The sequence below is a fragment of the Diabrotica virgifera genome, chromosome 4, assembly GCF_917563875.1.
Source record: "Diabrotica virgifera virgifera chromosome 4, PGI_DIABVI_V3a".
Taxonomy (NCBI): domain Eukaryota; kingdom Metazoa; phylum Arthropoda; class Insecta; order Coleoptera; family Chrysomelidae; genus Diabrotica; species Diabrotica virgifera.
Window position 1 is genome coordinate 220,485,571 of NC_065446.1, and position 19,037 is coordinate 220,504,607.

Consider the following 19,037-nt stretch of genomic DNA (forward strand, 5'->3'; position numbering starts at 1 on the left):
ACTAGACTGATAGTGAGAGCACAGATTTTTAGAATTTCAAAAAAACTGCAATTGTGACGTCACTTTGACGTACTTCCGCAGTTTGCTCAAACTGTTTGATCAAATTATTTGATGGTGAGACGCGGCCTTTAGATCATACAGATCAATTTGCAGCACAAAAAAACAGCTTCAGCACTTTTGTGCCAGGAAGTAGCTGAGAAAAACATTGATATGGTGCTTATTCAAGAACCGTGGATAAATGAAGGTAAGATACGGGGATTAAATGTTAAGGGATGGGAACTAATTTTGGGAGTACCTGACAATAAAATCAGAACTTGTATATTTTGTAGATCTGACCTTAACCTGGTACCAGTTATGGAGCTCTGTACGGGAGACATGACAGCTGCCAGAATTAAACTGAATTGCAATGGGTTGGTTACAGAGTTGATTGTTGCGTCTCTTTACCTTCCTATTGACAGTAAAGAACAACTTCCAGGGACTAACATAGAGAACCTTCTAGAATACACCAATGATAAGCATACAGAACTTATCATTGGAGTCGACTCCAACGCCCACCACATCATTTGGGGAAGCAGATGAGATACAAACAATAGAGGTAAGTTACTTTTTGAGTACCTTTGCACTACTGAACTTGATCTTCTGAACAGGGGTAATAAGCCCACCTTCAGGACATCAAGAGCAGAATCACTAATCGACCTAAGCCTATGCTCTATGGGGATTGGGAACATAATATCTGACTGGCATGTGTCGGATGCGTTATCCTTATCGGATCATGCATACATATGCTTTGAGATAAACTCAGTCAAACCGGAACCAAGGTTCTATAGAGACCCTAAGGTGACCGATTGGGAATCCTTTAAGAGGGATCTTGGAACAAGGGTACGGAATTATCCTAAAAGGCCAAAAAACAATGTTGAGGTTGAGATGGCAGTAGACTGGTTGCAGCATGCAATAGTCGTCTCATATGAGGAAAACTGCCCGTTAAAAGAAAGTCGCCCTCCCAGGCAAGTAACTTGGTGGAATAAGGAGCTGTCTGATCTCAAAAGAGAAACAAGACGGCTCTTCAATAGGGCGAAGAAATCAGGTGATTGGGAAGCATATACGGCTAAACTGAAAACCTATAATAAGAAAATCCAATCCGCTAAGGAAAGATCCTGGAGAGAATTCTGTGAAAACATTGAAAGTGTACCTGAAAGCGCCAGGGTTAACAGAATCCTCAAAAGAGATAACATTAACAAACCCAAGTCAATGAAATTGCCCAATGGAAAGTATACGGACACAGAGAAGGAGGCTGTAGAGCATCTTTTAAGTGTTCACTTTCCAGGGTCGACGCAATTGACTGCTAATAACAATCATCAAGCAAACAATAGCCCAACCAAAAGGGACTGGCTGACCTCTGACGAGATCTTTGGTTCTCACAAGGTCAGATGGGCTATTGAAACTTTTGAACCTTATAAAACTGCGGGACCGGATGGTATATTTCCTAAGCTTCTCCAGGAAGGTCTGGAAATAATCATGGGTCCCCTGATCACAATATTTAGAGCTAGCCATGCTCTGGGATACATTCCCAAAGCTTGGAGAAGGGCAAGGGTGGCGTTTATTCCCAAACCAGGAAAAACAGATTACACCTTAGCAAAATCCTACAGGCCTATAAGTCTGACCTCATTCATGTTAAAAACCATGGAAAAAATCTTGAACGAACACATCAAGAAAAACAATTTAAATGAAAATCCACTGCACCAACGGCAATGGGCGTATCAGGCAGGGAAATCAGGTGAAGCCGCCCTGCACAATCTAGTGTCGGAACTCGAAAGGAGTCTGCATCAGAAAGAAGTCGCCCTTGCTGCATTTTTAGATATAGAAGGTGCATTTGATAATACCTCAATCGAGTCTATACAAAGCGCACTGGTGAGGAAGAAAATCAACAACACAACATGCAAGTGGATTATTCAGATGCTTCAGAGCAGAATAATATCCACAGATACGCATGAAGATACCATAAATCTGAGGGCAACTAAGGGATGCCCTCAAGGCGGTGTATTGTCACCGTCATTATGGAACATAGTTGTCGATGATCTGATTCATGGGCTAAGCGCCCAAGGAATCTGGGTCCAGGGTTTCGCAGATGATATCGTGATAGTAACTAGGGGAAAATTTCCCAGCACTGTTGCGTATCAGATGCGATATGCCCTTCACTACATAGAGAACTGGTGTCTGAAAGAGAACCTCTCCGTGAACCCTTCTAAAACTAAACTGGTAGCCTTTACAAATAAGAGGAAGCTTACTGGACTGAGTGAGCTGAAATTATTTGGAGAGGTACTGGAAAGAACCAATGAGGTTAAGTATCTAGGGGTAACCCTGGATTCGAAACTCAATTGGAATACTCATATTACCAATATAACCAATAGGGCTAAGCGACTCTTCTGGAACTGCAGACGAGTTGTAGGTAAAACCTGGGGATTGAAACCAAAGGTGATATGTTGGTTGTACACATCAGTGATACGACCGACAGTTACTTATGGGTCAGTACTCTGGTGAAGAAAGACGGCTTTGCAATCTTGTGTGACCACTCTCACCACCCTACAAAGACAAGCGCTTCTAAATATAACAGGAGCCTTGAATAGTACAGGAACGGCTTCATTAGAGGCTATCAAGGCCCCGTCTCACCATCAAATAATTGACAGTTATTTGATCAAACTTGACAGTCAAACTTGACTAGTGACACAAACTATACATACTAACTGTCACTTTGTGTCACTAACTGTCAAGTTTGATCAAATAACTGTCAATTATTTGATGGTGAGACGGGGCCTTCACAGGTCTCCCTCCGCTGGAATTGTATATTTCGGCGGTAGCCTTTATGACCATCCTGAGGCTCAAAGCAAACAATACTTGGAGGCCAAATTATGTATTGAATAGCCACACAAACATTACTGGGACTATACTTGAGGAATACATCTTTATGATGAACTTAGATATGATGACACCAGAACTAATCTTCACTGAGAAGATTAACACAATTATACCATCTAGAGAACAAAAAGTCCCAAACATTAATGGAGACTTAATATGGTTCACTGATGGATCTAAAACTGCCCATGGTACTGGATCAGGAGTCTTTGGGCAAACATGTAACTATAATGTTGTTCTGAAGCTATTTTCTTGTGGCATTTTTACAATTTTAACTATTTAGAATGGGAAATAAGCCACAATATTATTAAAAAATGATTTTTATTAACGTTTCGACGCCCAAATCGGGTGCCGTTGTCAAAATACAAAATACTATTAATATAAACAAAAATGTTGTTGCTTAGTAAAAAAATTCTTCTAATAATTTATTTAATTTGACTCATTTATATCGGCAATTCAGATACATATGATACATTTTAAAGTAGAAGACTTTAAAATGATATTGCCAATATTTATGAGTTGCGTTCCTGGGACGACTTTACTGAAAGATAGTTCATTCGATTACATGAAATCAACCCCAACTCAAGAATATCCGTCACAAAAAAATCATAGCATGTGATCTGTCTTTAAAAAGACAACCACATGCAACGGTGACATTAAAATTCTCGCGTTAGAGATCTCATAGTAAATCACGAGGGAAAACCAGGAAAAATATATGGATATGAGATATGAGATATATATATATATATATATATATATATATATATATATATATATATATATATATATATATATATATATATATATATATATATATAGATACTGGATATGAGACTCAAGTGTATAGAAAACCAACACATACCAACAGATATCTCAATTACAAATCAAATCACAACATCAACGTTAAAAAGGGAATCATAAAATCCTTATATGATAGAGCCAAAATTACTTGTTCTAACGAAAATTCCTTTTTAGAAGAAAAACAATTCTTAACATCTGTTTTATTAAAAAATGATTATCCTTTATCGTTTATAAATAAGGAATTGTCAAGATTGGATCGAATGGAACAGAACAACATAGAACGGGATCCTACAACATTCACAAGAAATAATACGAGGAAAATATCAATACCATACATAAAAGGACTATCCGAGAAACTTAAAATAATAGGAAATAAATTCAACATTTCAACAACATTCAAAACAACCAACACATTGAGATCTATTCTATCTAAAACTAAACCTAACAATGAACAAGAAAGGACAAAGAATTGTATTTATAAAATACCTTGTGAATGCGAACAGTTTTATATAGGTGAAACATCAAGACCATTAAACGTTAGAATAAGTGAACATCAATCTTATATTAAAAATAGAGAATTTGATAGATCTCAAATATGTCAACACGCATGGGATAATGTTTTGGAGAAGGAAGCTTGCCGAGTACTTATTAATTAGGTATATTTACTGGGAGACATAATTCATATGCAACGCTTCGTGACGACCATTTTATTAGACTACTTCAACTGTCAATATTGCCAACCTGATTTACATATACTTGGGGATCAGGATAGCTAACATTTCAATACCCCCTCTCAATTTATACAACATTTACATAAATAGTAAATTTGGATGAATTGTCGACTAAACAACAATCTTGACTCTAACCAAGTCTTGACAAAAATTGAACTAAATGAAATCATAAAAACATACTTATACATCCTACATTACTCAGGTTACAACTCATACCTATATAGAAAAATATTCAAAAAATAACTTTCATTAACTCAAAAAATATTAACATGAGAATATGATAAAAAATAAAAAAAAGCAAATAGATAATTCACATGAGTTGTGCCTAAAGTATAAAAGTACTAATCTATAAAAACTTTCAACATTCTTGAATTTTGATCAAAGTTCTGAGACGTGAGAATATTTCATTTGAAGGAGCTTTAGTGAAAATATCAGCACAGTTTGATTTTGTATTTATGTACTGTAAAGTAATTACATTGTTTTCAATTAAATTTCGAATGAAATGATATTTTGTGTCTATATGCTTAGACCTTTTACCTTTAAATGAATTTGTTGCAATACATATAGCTCCCTGGTTATCTATATATAATATACTACCAGTTATTTTCTCGTTCAATAATTCTTCTGCTAAGTTTTTTGTGAACAATAACTCACAACATGTAACAGTTGATGAAATATATTCGGCCTCAGTACTGCTCAATGAAACAGTGCTCTGTTTCCTTGAATACCATGAAACTGGATTGTCTAGAAAATATACTATACCTCCTGACATGCTTTTTCTATCATTTACATTTGCTGCCCAATCTGAGTCTGAATATGCAAATATTAAAGGTTTTCTTTTTATATTTTTACTGTATATAAGACAGAAATTAATTGTATTTTTTAAATATCTAATAATACGTTTAGCAGCTTTCCATAATATATCATCAGGACAATCGAGAAATTGACTCAAATAAGAGATTGAAAACATTATGTCAGGGCGACTACCCAATGCAATATACATTAAGCTTCCAATTAATTGCCTATAAGGCACATTGACAGAGATTTGATTATCAGCATTAGTTTTGTCAACCTGAAAACCTGTTTCCATTGGTGTTTTGCAAACATTGCAATTCGTCATATTAAATTTCTCAATTATCTTATTGATTAAGGGTTTTTGAGAAATATACATTTTTACATCATTTTTATTTACAGAATATTCAAAATCAATACCCAAAAAGTTGTTTACACAACCGAGATTTTTTGCATTAAACTCACTTTTTAAACTTTCAATAATTTTTTGAATCGAATCGCTATCTTCACCGCACAATAGGATATCATCGACCCATATACACATACACACATTTTTCTTTGTATAAACGCAACAGTCACTTTCCGCACTTTTAAAACCAATTTTGATTGCCCATTTGTTGAATCGTTGGTTCCAGCATTTGGGTGATTCTTTTAGTCCATATAAAGCCTTTTGTAGTTTGAGAACTTTGCTTTGTCGTTTATAACCCTTAGGACAATGAATATAAACATCATGTTGTAGCACTCCGTTGATGAACGCTGAAGGAATGTCTAATTGGTATACCTTCCAGTTGTTATTGAGAGCCAGTGATAATAAAATTCTTACACTTGCCATCTTAGCTACCGGTGAATATATATCTAAAAACACTTCTTCTTCATAACCCTTGGCGACTAAGCGAGCTTTTTTCGTGCCATCACTTTTTGTTTTAAATACCCATTTTGTATTTATGATTTGTTGATCATGAGGTATTTTTGTGGCTTCACTCCACGTGTTCATTTTTTCAAGACATTCTAGTTCTGTTTCTATTGCCTGCTTCCATTCATCCTCCTCTACTGCTTCTTCATAAGTTACTGGTGTTGATGTAACTAAGCAATATGCATAATAAAGTTCATAGTCTTTGAACTTCGAAGGTTGTTTTATTTCTCTATTGGAGGAAGTAATTTTGGTATTTTGTAAATTTACTGGTTCTTCATCTTGTGAATTAATTTCAGTAGTGTTTCTTAATGTTTGGACTGTACTTTCTTCATAATTTGTTTCAAATGTTTCCAATTCATTTTGGCTTGGTAAAATTTCCTCAACATTTTGATTATTCGATGATATTTCTGGAGAATATTTATACTGTGTTTCATCGAAAACAACATCTCTTGAAATTTTGATTTGCTTGGTCAGTGGATTCCAAATTCTATAACCAGCACCACTGTATCCAACCATTACACCTTTACTTGCTCTTGGTTCTAATTTACTTTGCTTTGGTAGGTTGTAGTACCATACTTTTGAACCAAAAATTCTAAGTTTAGACAAGTCAAGTCTGCCTAAGTATATTTCTGCTGGTACTTGTAATTCAATTGCTCGTGATGGAGTTCGATTAAGCTGATAAACAGCTGTTCTAACTGCTTCTCCCCACAAACTCTTTGGAAGATTTGTTTCTACAAACATTGCTCTTACTTTGTCTAAAATAGTACGATTAAGTCGTTCGGCTATACTATTCTGCTGAGGTGTGTACCCTGCAGTAAATTCTTGTACTATACCATGTTGTATACAATAGTTTTTAAAATATTTAGAAGACATCTCTCCACCTTTATCCATTCTTATTCTAGATACTCTCCTGCCTTCTGCAGCTAATTTTTCAATATGATTAATAAGATGTGATTCGCTTTCGCTTTTTCTTGTCATTAAATATACAACACTAAAATGTGAGAAATCATCAATAATTGATAAGTAATACTTTTCACCAGAAAATGTGGGATCTTTGGATGGTCCCCAAGTATCAACATGTAAAAGTTCCCCAACTCTAGAGGATTTTTTGTATATAACTTCTTTAAAAGGTTGCCTTGTGGCTTTTCCTTGTTGACACGAGTCACATAGTTTATCTGAATAGGGAAGTCCCAACAATTGTAGTCCCCTTCTATTTACGTGTCCTAAACGTAAATGCCATAAGTCTTTATCGCTATGCTTTGCTACTAAACTAGATTGAAAATTATTTAATTGAAAATTTGCAGCAAATAAGTTACTCTTATGTTTATAGCAAATAAGTTTAAAGTTCTTTTTTCTTATTTCAGCCTTATTTTCTTTAAATACTACTGTGAAACCTAAACTGTTTAGTTTACTGACTGATAATAAATTATATTCTAGTTCATTTAAAATGAGAACATCAATGTTAATAGGAGTTTCATTGTAATAAACTTTTAATTTACCTTTTGTACGAGCCGTCATCACTCTTCCATCTGCTATTTTAATGCCAACAGGCTCAATTTCAATAATATTACTTATAAATTGTTTATATTTATTGCTGCACATATTCTGTGATGCTCCAGAATCTATTATAAACGAAATTTGGCTGTCATCATTCTTGAGATTTTCAGCTGGTAGGGCTGTGATAAAACTTACTTCGTCTTCGGCTACATGGATATTCTGTTTACCTTGTGTATCATTATTGGCTCTTCTGCCACGGGAATAGTTATTTCCTCGAAAAAATCTCCCTCGATTATTGTTACCTCTATAATTATTATTGTTTTTTCTGAAACAATTGGACTCTAGATGGCCTTCAAGTCCACAAAATGAGCATCGGGGTTTTTTATTGTATTGCTTCGTATAAAAAGAGGATTCTTCAGTTACTTGTACATTATTTTTCAGCTTCAATTCTGCATCTAATAATTTTGCTTTAACGAAATCAACAGATAGTTTATCATTTGAAGTTTCTAGGACAGTAATAACAGTGTCAAACGTATCTGTCATTGTCAACAAAAGGTGACATACCTTGTCATCTTCTTTGATTGTAGTTCCAGTCGATTCAAGCTCTCGGATTAAAGAATCGAATTCAACGAAAAATTTTTGTAAATCGATACCTTGTTTATATTTCAACGTTAACAACTTTTTCCGCACATATAAACGAGAAAGAATACTTTTTCTTTCAAACATTTTTTCTAAACTTTTTATCATTTCGAATGCTGAGTCACAGTCACGAATATATTCTAAATGTTCATCTGTAATGCATGTGACAATGATCGATCTTGTTGTTGCATCATGCTTTTTATGTTGATTTTGCTCGTCTCTTGATAATTGTGTGAATTGCGTTGCAGTTACTTCAGTGGTAATAAAATCTTTAACACCTTTGGCATCTAGAAGATTGCCTAATCTAAATTTCCATGACGAAAAGTTCGTAGATGTTAATTGCGGATACAAACTCACGGTTGAATTCGCGCCATTTAAACCTTGGACTGCCATTTTTTTTTGCGGTCACTCACAACACTGCCGGTCGGTATAAACAGCAACACTAAAAAACTTTACTTCTTATTGAATGTACTCTTGGCATGTAAAACTGGGGTCCATAACCTTTTGGAGAAGGAAGCTTGCCGAGTACTTATTAATTAGGTATATTTACTGGGAGACATAATTCATATGCAACGCTTCGTGACGACCATTTTATTAGACTACTTCAACTGTCAATATTGCCAACCTGATTTACATATACTTGGGGATCAGGATAGCTAACATTTCAATATAATGAACATAGAGTTCAGTGGAGAGATTCAAGTATAGTCCTGAAAGAAACAGATAGTAAAAAGAGAAAAATCAAAGAAGCGGCTCTAATTATGCTAAACGAAACCAATTGTGTCGCAAATTCCTCGGTGGAATGCAGTAGGATGTGGATACCCATAACTGAAAGAGGAAGTCAATAGAAAGAAAATACCACAATTAGTAAGTCAATAGTCGAGTTAGTACATATTTTATATTTTAGTATTACTTATATACCCATGTATTATTGATATTATTTATAATTTAAACAAAATTATAGTAAAGTCAGAATTTGGTATTAATTTTGAGAGTAAATTAAATGTAAGACCAAATACTTACGATGTCCGGATAGTATCACGAGGTTTTTCCTGGTTTTCCCTCGTGATTTACTATGAGATCTCTAACGCGAGAATTTTAATGTCACCGTTGCATGTGGTTTCTTTTTAAAGACAGATCACATGCTATGATTTTTTTGTGACGGATATTCTTGAGTTGGGGTTGATTTCATGTAATCGAATGAACTATCTTTCAGTAAAGTCGTCCCAGGAACGCAACTCATAAATATTGGCAATATCATTTTAAAGTCTTCTACTTTAAAATGTATCATATGTATCTGAATTGCCGATATAAATGAGTCAAATTAAATAAATTATTAGAAGAATTTTTTTACTAAGCAACAACATTTTTGTTTATATTAATAGTATTTTGTATTTTGACAACGGCACCCGATTTGGGCGTCGAGACGTTAATAAAAATCATTTTTTAATAATATTGTGGCTTATTTCCCATTCTAAATAGTTAAAAATGTAACTATAATAAATCTTACAGCCTAGGTCAACATACAACGGTGTTCCAGGCTGAAGTTTTTGCTTTGGTGGCCTGCATTGATGAAATAATTGATGAGGACCCTAAAGCTAAGAGAATCAACATTTACACAGATAGCCAATCGGCTATTCTGGCTGTAAAGAACCCTCTCACCAAATCAAAACTGGTGAGAAACTGCAAAGCTCTCCTCAATAACCTGGCAAAAGACAACAAAGTGTCTTTAATATGGGTGCCGGGTCATGAAGGGGTGCATGGGAACGAACGAGCAGATATGTTAGCGAAACAAGGCTCGAGAAAAACTTTTGAAGGCCCAGAACCTTTCTGTGGCATCACTAAAGATGCTATGAAAAACGAGGTTCAGAAATGGCTGATAAAGAATCATCAAAATAAATGGAGAACCACTCAAGGGCAAATCCAGACTAAAAAAATAATCAAGAATATTGATAAAAAACTCTCGAACAGTTTGATGAACCTCAATAAACGAGAGATCAAAACGGTCACTGAAATGGTGACTGGACATTGTCGTTTAAGAAATCACCTATACAAACTAGGTAAGGTGAATGAACCATGGTGCAGAAAGTGCGAAATGGAAGAAGAAACTGCCATACACATACTATGCTATTGCAGTGTGCTAGATGATGTAAGGCAGAACTTCACTGGTCAAATGAGGTTTGAACCAGAAGAGATCTTAAAACTACCAATAAGAAAACTGTTGGCCTTCGTTGAGGCCACAGGACTTATTAAAGTTTAAGGAGAAGAACAGGGTTTGGTACAAAGGTCTTATGACCAAGTGCCAGAGACTAACGAGTCTCGCCTGAGTTAAGAAGAAGAAGAAGAAGAATTGATTCTCGGTTTGAATCCTTTTCTAATAGTATTTATTTGATGGTAGAACTTTCTTGTTTCTCCGTGACTCATATGGCTTTCAAGCCGTTCTAATATGTCATTTTCTGAGTCTCGTTTCTTCTTTCGGTGTATGCGTTTTTCCTCTCTTCTTAAGTTTTTGTATCTATCTATTGTCCTAGTTTTCCGTTGTTGCATGGTCCTAAATGCCTCGTTCTTCTCATCTATTATTTTTTTTTGCAGTCTTGGTCGAACCAGTCGTTTCTTTCTTGGGTTCGGGATATTCCCAAGGTGCTTTCGGCTGCTAACTTCAGAGCCTCCTTGCAGTTGTTCCACATTTCCGTGCTTGACTGGTCGACTGCCCAGGTGTGTTCTAGGATTTCTTTTATATTTGACTGGAACTGTTCCTCTATGTTTTCATTTTTTAGCATATGTAAATTATATTTTACTTGTCTAGTGCCCCTTTCTTTCTTGGCATTGGAAATTCTTTGTCGTAACTTGGCTTCTACCATAAAATGGTCTGAGTCAATATATTTGCGCCTCTGTAACTTCTCACGTCCATTAGGTTTGTAAAGTGCCTTCTGTCAATAATAACATGGTCAATTTGATTTGTGGTATTTCCATTTGGTGATATCCAAGTTGCTTTATGGATATTTTTATGATTAAAACATGTACTTCCCACAATTAAATCTTTGGAAGCTGCCATACTAATAAGTCTTAAACCATTGTCATTAGTAACGTCATGAAGGCTGTGTTTACCAATATAATCTTGGTAGCAAATCTCTTTTCCTATCTGGGCGTTCATGTCTCCAATGATTATTTTAATATCGTTTTTGGCACAGTTATCATATGCTCTTTCAAGGTTTTCGTAGAATTGATCTTTAATTTCTTCGTCTTTTTCCTCGGTTGGCGCGTGCACGTTGATCAGGCATATGTTGAAAAATTTTCCTTTTATTCGAAGGATACATAACCGATCATTTATGGCTTTAAAACCAATAATTAAATTTTTTATTTTTTTTTGATACTAGGAACGCGGTTCCGAACTCATGTCGGTTCGGGTTGCAGCTGTAATAGATATCATGTTCTTTTTTCTGCATAATGCCGGTTCCTGTCCATCTCATCTCTTGAATGGCTGCAATGACCTTTTTTTAAACACTTTAAAAAAGTTAAAATGAATTTTCCCCTAAAAGTGCTCCATTTTTGGGTTATTTCACATTGAAATATTTGATTTGGAATTTGACGAAAAAGAACCTACTTTTCATTAGCTGCAACTTCTACTGGGTCTACAAACCTCATGTATACACCATTTTTTTCAATTTTTCATGGGCTATATTTTTGCTAAGAATATTTTTTCGCTAAAATACTTACTTTTTGAGTTATCTCCGAAAAACCGTCCAAAAACATGTTTTATTTTGTTAAACATGAACATATTCACTCGCAAATAACTCGAAAAGTATCGACTTAGTGAAAAAACTCTATAGAAGAAAAGTTGTTTAGAATTAGTCATTTTATCCAATTTCGGTCTTATTTTGAATGTATTTTTTTCATCTTCGAGAGGGGGTATTCCCCTCCATTTTTTTAAAATGGAGGGGATGTAGAATTGTAAACTTTTTCTTATATAATAATACACAATTTCAACTACCTATTCCCAAATTTTCATCCTGCCTTTATTTTTTTGGGGGTCAGATTGTTCTTTGATCGGGCTAATAGTTTTAATAGCCGATATAATAATATCCAGGAATGAGATGAAATATTACAACAATTTAAATGAAGTTTCCGGAGCAGTAGGCTTAAAAATAAACTAAAATAAAACAAAAATAATGAGCCATGACCAGACAAACATAACAATACAAATCCATACCATAGAAAATGTTGAACATTATGTACATCTGGTCCATTCCATCAAATTGGGAAAACCAAATCAAGATGCTGAAATTAAAAGAACATAACTGACATGGGCTGCTTTAAGCAAATTAACATATTAAAAAACACCTCCATTCATATAAACTTTGAAAAAAAGATGTATAACATATTACTACCCGTTTGTACCTATAGCTTGGACACCATAACTTTTACCAGAGAATCTGTTAAAAACTAAAAAAACAAAAAGGCAATAGAACGAACCATGCGTGGAATATCACTGAGGGACAAGATTAGACCAGATTGGAAGTAATTAAAAACATAGCCAGACATTGTGCTGGGGCAGTCACTAGCCAGATGTGATCATAGAGGTCCCGTCATTTGGAAAGACACTAATTTGCATATTATTGCACTTGTGTAGAAGTCAAAATTTGAAGTTTTTCCTAAACCACACCTTAACATTAAAATTAAATAATTTCAATACTCAGTAGCAACATTCAATGTCAGCATCCAATCACCAACTTTTAAGACATTCTTAGACCATTTTTAGATGCGCCATAGTATGCAAATTAGTGTCTTCCCAAATGACGGTACATCTAAGGTGGACCCAAATAATCCTAGAACAGAGAATAAGGAGGACAAGAAGCATGGGAAGACCTCAAAAGAAATGAGTAAATGACATAAGAGCAGTGGCAGGCAAAGAGATGTACATTCAGGAGTGGATGTTGTTTATAGTTTTAAAATGGTTCTATCCTATCACATAAAGTGATATGGATGGTTCTATGGTAAAGAAGGTTCTATGGTAAATGGAAAAGAAGGTTCTATGGTAAAGATGGTAAAGAATGGTTCTATCCTATCTTCATATAATTATTTAATATACACTCTGGACCAAAATTAACCGGCCAGTTTAAAAATGGGTTATTTTTGATGTCTTTTATCTCCTAAACCTGTTGTCCGATTTAAGTGATTTTTTTAATATGTTATAGCCTTAATTCCTTGACTATCGTTATAATAATATTGTTATTTATTTATTATTTATTTAATTTTATTTATCAACGGGCAAGCTCAATTACAATAATGTTAAACTCTAAAATCCTAACACTGACTATTATCTACGGTTACAATACAAAAAGTTAATCTGTATTATTATACAAAGCAATAAAAGAAGTTATCTATATCGAATGCAATACAAAAAGTTATCTATACAAAAAGTTAATCTGTATTATTATACAATGCAATACAAAAAGTTATCTATACCTATCCATTACTCAAGTCAAGAGTACACAAAACCTGACGCAAGAATGAGCCAAAGGCTGCAAAGAAATCTATGTTATCATATTGATTGGCTAGTCTGGCAGTTCTTGAAATGAAGTTGTTAAATCCATAGTTAGTGCGATGTATAGGGTAATGGAAACTAGCTACAGATCTGGTAGGTCTAGATGGAACATGTATATTAATTTTATTGAGCAAAGAAGAAGCAGCAGCTCTACCATGCAGAATATTGTAAAAAGTAATAAGATCTCTCTTCTTATGACGCATAGAGATGGGTGGCATATTTAATGTAGCAAGTAAATCTGCCTCATTGTAGTTGTCCAAGATGTTTAATTTGAAAGCAATCTGTTTAAGGAATTTATGCTCAACACGACACAAGGTCTCAATATGCACACCATAAAAAGGTGACCATACACCGGGCGCATACTCAAGATGGGGACGGACAAGAGAGCAATAAAGCGTCTTTAAGGCAGTAATCCCAGTAAAATCCTGTGTGCTTCTTCTGATAAAGCCAAGCATCTGAAATGCCTTGTTAACTACATTATTTAAGTGATCAGAAAGTTGTAGAGTAGCATCCAAAGTAACACCAAGGTCCTTGATAAAAGGTACAGTATCCAGGCAATGCTGTCCAATCTTGTATTCAAAATGGATTGGGGATCTAGATCGAGAAAATGTAATGGCTTTGCATTTAGATGGATTCAGACTCATCCCATTTTCTTCAACTTCATCCTACACCAGTCCAACAAATTGATTAACTCATATTGAAGTTTATCACAGTCATTGGGAGATTTAATCAGACAGCTCAATTTTAAGTCATCGGCAAACAGCAAAAAAGGAGAAGAAGAAAAACATTCCTGAATATCGTTTATAAAAATGTTAAACAGAAGAGGCCCAAGATGTGATCCTTGAGGAACCCCTGAAGGAACAAGAATTGATTTGGAAAGAAAATTGCTAATTTTACTATCTGTCTACGATTAGACAAATAGATGCCAAACCAAGAAATCAATGGTTCATCAACACCAATCATTCTGAGCTTATGGAGCAACATACCATGAGACACCCTGTCGAACGCCTTGGAGAAATTGGTGTAAATTGTATCCACTTGATACCCCCTCTCAAGGGAGTCAAACAAAAAACTCTACATGTTAATAGGTTAAGCTCAGTAGATCTATGGGGTCTAAACCCAAATTATTGATCGATAAGTTTAGGCTCAAGTAAAGGAGTTAAAAAGTCACAAACCAGACTCTCAAACACTTTGGGTATCACACCAAGGACGCTAATAGGACGATAATTATTGACGAGAGATTTATCCCCGTCTTTAAATATAGGCTTAAGAAAACTTTCTTTCCAGTAATCTGGAAAAACACCAGTTTGAAGGGAACAATTAAATATGTAATACAATGGCCTGGAAAGGTTAAAAATGCATTCCTTTAAGAACAAAGGAGGTATATCGTCTGTGCCTGGGCTCTTATTGATATCAAGAGAAGAGAGTTTGGTGTATATTTCTGATATTAAAATTTTACGATTAGTGATATGAGTATTGGATGAAGATAGTTCATGATCGGGCATATTGAGATTACTCTGAGAATAAACTGTGGAAAAATAATCAGCAAACAAATTTGAATATCTTTGCCTGAGGTACAATATTTGTCGAGATATTTAAGTCCATTAGGAAAAGCACTATTTTTTCTTTTGTTATTAACAAAAGACCAGAATTTCTTGATATTAGAAGATATAGCTGTTTCAGTAGACTGAACATATTGTGAGTAGCATTCCTGAGTCAGATCCTTGCACAATTGTCTAACACTAGAAAACTCTCAATAGTCATTCAAAGAACCAGTTGACTTATATTTTTTGTGTAATTTTTTCTTTAAGATGATAAAATTTTTTAGATCCTGAGGGAACCATATTGGGAATTTTCTGGCTGAAAACTTCTTCAATGGTACAAATTTATCTATAGCTATAAAAACAATTTCATAAAATATATTTAACATAGACTCTAGATTCGCGTTAATAAACAAAATGTCCCAATTAAACTGGTCTAGGAATAACGAAATATTCTGATAGTTTGCAGACCTGAAATCTCTGTAGTAAGCATCAAACTCGAGTCCAGGTTCATCATAAGTCAGGTTACATTTAATGGTAATTGAGAGTGGTGGATGAACGACAGGAGGAACTAGAAAAAAGTCTGCTAGGTGGTCATTTGTAAAGAAAAGATCTAAGAGACTGTTGTTGCTAAAAACATAAATTTTCATTGTATACCGAGTGTATGAATCAAACTGTGTTTTTTTCTTAGTTTGCATCACCCTGTGGAATATTCTAGCATTTGTAGAATACTGAAATTAAAACCTAACTATAGCCTCATGCTTTCTCAACATTTTGTTGTTTGATTGATTCGCTTATGTTGGATAATAAAAAAGTTAGGTGCTTTAACAACTAGACATGTTGTTTATCAATACAAGGTGTTTTTAAAAAATTTTGGCAAAGTTTAAGGAGTAATTCTGCATGAAAAAATCATGACAGTTTGCTTTATAAACTTATGTCCGCAAATGCTTTGTTTCCGAGATAGGGGGTGTTGAAATTTTTCTGACAAACTGATGATTTATTTATTACTTTAAAACCGGTTTAGACATGCACATGAAATTTAGTGAGTTTTAATACGTAGTTATTGCACATTTTTTTGGCATACAATTAAGCATTTCATATTCCCCATTGCCGTGCATACGGGTAATATGATGGCTCATATTACCCGTATGTGCGCCAATGGTGAATATTAAATTCTTAATTGCATGTCAAAAAATATGCAATACCTATGTCATAAAACCCACCAAATTGCATTTGCATATCTTAACCAGTTTTAAAGCAATAAATAAATCGTCAGTTTGTCAGAAAAATTTCAACACCCCCTATTTTGGAAACTAAGCATTTGCGAACCTCAGTTTATAAAGCAGAAGATGTCATTATTTTTTCATGCAGAATTACCCCTTAAACTTTGCCAAAATTTTTTAAAAACACCCTGTATTGATAAACAACATGTCTAATTGTTAAAGCACCTAACTTATTTATTATCCAACATAAGCGAATCAGTCAAACAACAAAATGTTGAGAAAGCATGAGGCTATTCAGTATTCTACAAATGCTAGAATATTCCACAGGGTGATGCAAACTTTAAGAAAAAAAAGAATGTGTGTGTACTTTGTACGCACGTAAGAAGTTATTCTTCTATTATATAATTTCAACGAAGTAAATATACTTAACAGGTTATTTGTATTTTATTTAAATATTAAACTAACTTTCTTATGTACCACTTTAAAAAAATTTTTATTAAATCAACCAAAAATTCAAAAAAAATGAATCGTCCAGGATTGGAACCCGTGACCGGTGCGACCTTCCAATCACTGACCCAACGCTCTACCAACTATGCCACCAGAGCTTATTTAAATGACACGTAAGTTTCGGATATAATAACACAACACGGTGACAAATACACATATAAAAATGTTATACCTACATAATATTTTATTATCTTACTACAGAGAAAGACAAATCTAAAAATTATAATAAATAATACATTTACTAAAAACACTAATATATTCCTTTAATGACTTATTTGCGCTGATACAGATACATACATACCTATCTTGAAAGATTAGCAACGAACTATTACTGTCTATGTGCTCATGCCCGCAGATTTATGAAATTTTACTCTCAATTGCATCGCACCTAAAGAAGAATAACTTCAAAAAACACAGTTTGATTCATACACCCGGTACACAATGAAAATTTACCTATTTAGCAACAATATTATTATAACGATATTGTCAAGGAATAAGGCTATAACATATTAAAAAAATCACTTAAATCGGTTTAGGACGTAAACAGGTTTAGGAGATATAAGACATCAAAAATAATCCATTTTTAAGGTGGCTGGTTCATTTTGGTCCAGAGTGTATCTCCAATAAATTATCAATATTTCACTTTACACTACACCTATATTCTCTTTTAGAGTTAAATATTTCTTAACTCTCTTTTTAATCTGTTTTAGCTCTACCACTATTTTCCAGACTGGGTGTAATTTGTTCCAACATTCACTTTTTGTAGTTGTATGGTCCACAAATCGTCTTAAACTGTTTGTACCATTTTTTTATGCCCATGTTCATCATTTGTATTGTATTATCTGGTGATGGTAATTCGAAAACTGATCCTAGTATGCAGGTCAGCCCACCAAGTATACTTGTATTTTTCCGAGTAAATGATAATAAATATCCTAAAATGATAATCACAAAAGTGTTACTGGATGATCACAACTCTTGTTGGAACCCTCGAAAGGATGAACAATCATATTTTTGTGGAACATATTTTGTTTACCATGCAGGAGTGACGTTTTGTGTTCTTGTGTTGGAACAAAACTACAGTCTTCCTTATATCCCTAATACACATTCATTAAATTGCTTGGCATGTTTCAATTATTGTAATCTATCCTCCAGTTTATAAATTTAATGGACCATGAAACTGTAACACTTGAAATGTATAAGAAATGTAAGATAAGTGTACCAAAGTATTTAATTGTTAAAAGTTGAAAAATACAAATAAATGTAATTATAGTTTAATCCTCAGGTTTATCTGGGGGTGGTCCACAGGGTTGCAGCATCTTCTCCATTAAATTAAACTTAACACGAGCTTTCGCTTCATTTTCACAAACGGCAATGTAATTGATTAAATCTGGATGACCCAAATAGCTGGAAAAACTATCCCGGTGTTGATTTACCAACCATTCATATTTGGTGGTATCTGCATGACCAGTACCAATATATTTTGACTGCAGATGTTCTAATTGACTGTGGATATTATATCGATCTCCCATATTACGCGATTTATTGTCAAATAATTGTTCGGAGAGTCTTTACAATTAAATGTTTTTATTTTGATTCGCTTCCTTCCTTGTTTTCAGCTATTTTTTAAGCTGCTAACTGTAACTGTCAACGTCAAATTCATTCTTCAATCAAGAATCTTCATTCATTTCAGAAGTTTTCTGTCTGCCAAATGTTGGTCCTTGGTCCTTTAACTCTTAGACAAGGAAAAAAGAGAGGACGGGTAACACTCATTTAAAACACACGTTCCAAAAGTGAAGCCAGGGCCCGGATTACGTACACTCGATACGCATCGTATCCGCCATGTTTTACCGTAGCGCCTTATGGGAAAACATGGCGGATACGATTCGTATCGAGTGTTCATAATCCGGGCCCAGGTTTTTGGTTTGTTTGTCACCAGAA

At 34.3% G+C, this 19,037-nt stretch overlaps 1 protein-coding gene across 1 annotated transcript; it reads right to left on the reverse strand.

Moving 5' to 3' along the window:
- Positions 1 to 18,309: 18,309 nt before the first annotated feature.
- On the reverse strand, positions 18,310 to 18,963 carry LOC114326402 (splicing factor 3B subunit 5). The gene has a single exon (XM_028274764.2). The coding sequence runs from the start codon at positions 18,626 to 18,628 to the stop codon at positions 18,371 to 18,373; it is 258 nt and encodes an 85-aa protein (XP_028130565.1). The 5' UTR covers positions 18,629 to 18,963; the 3' UTR covers positions 18,310 to 18,370.
- Positions 18,964 to 19,037: the final 74 nt, after the last annotated feature.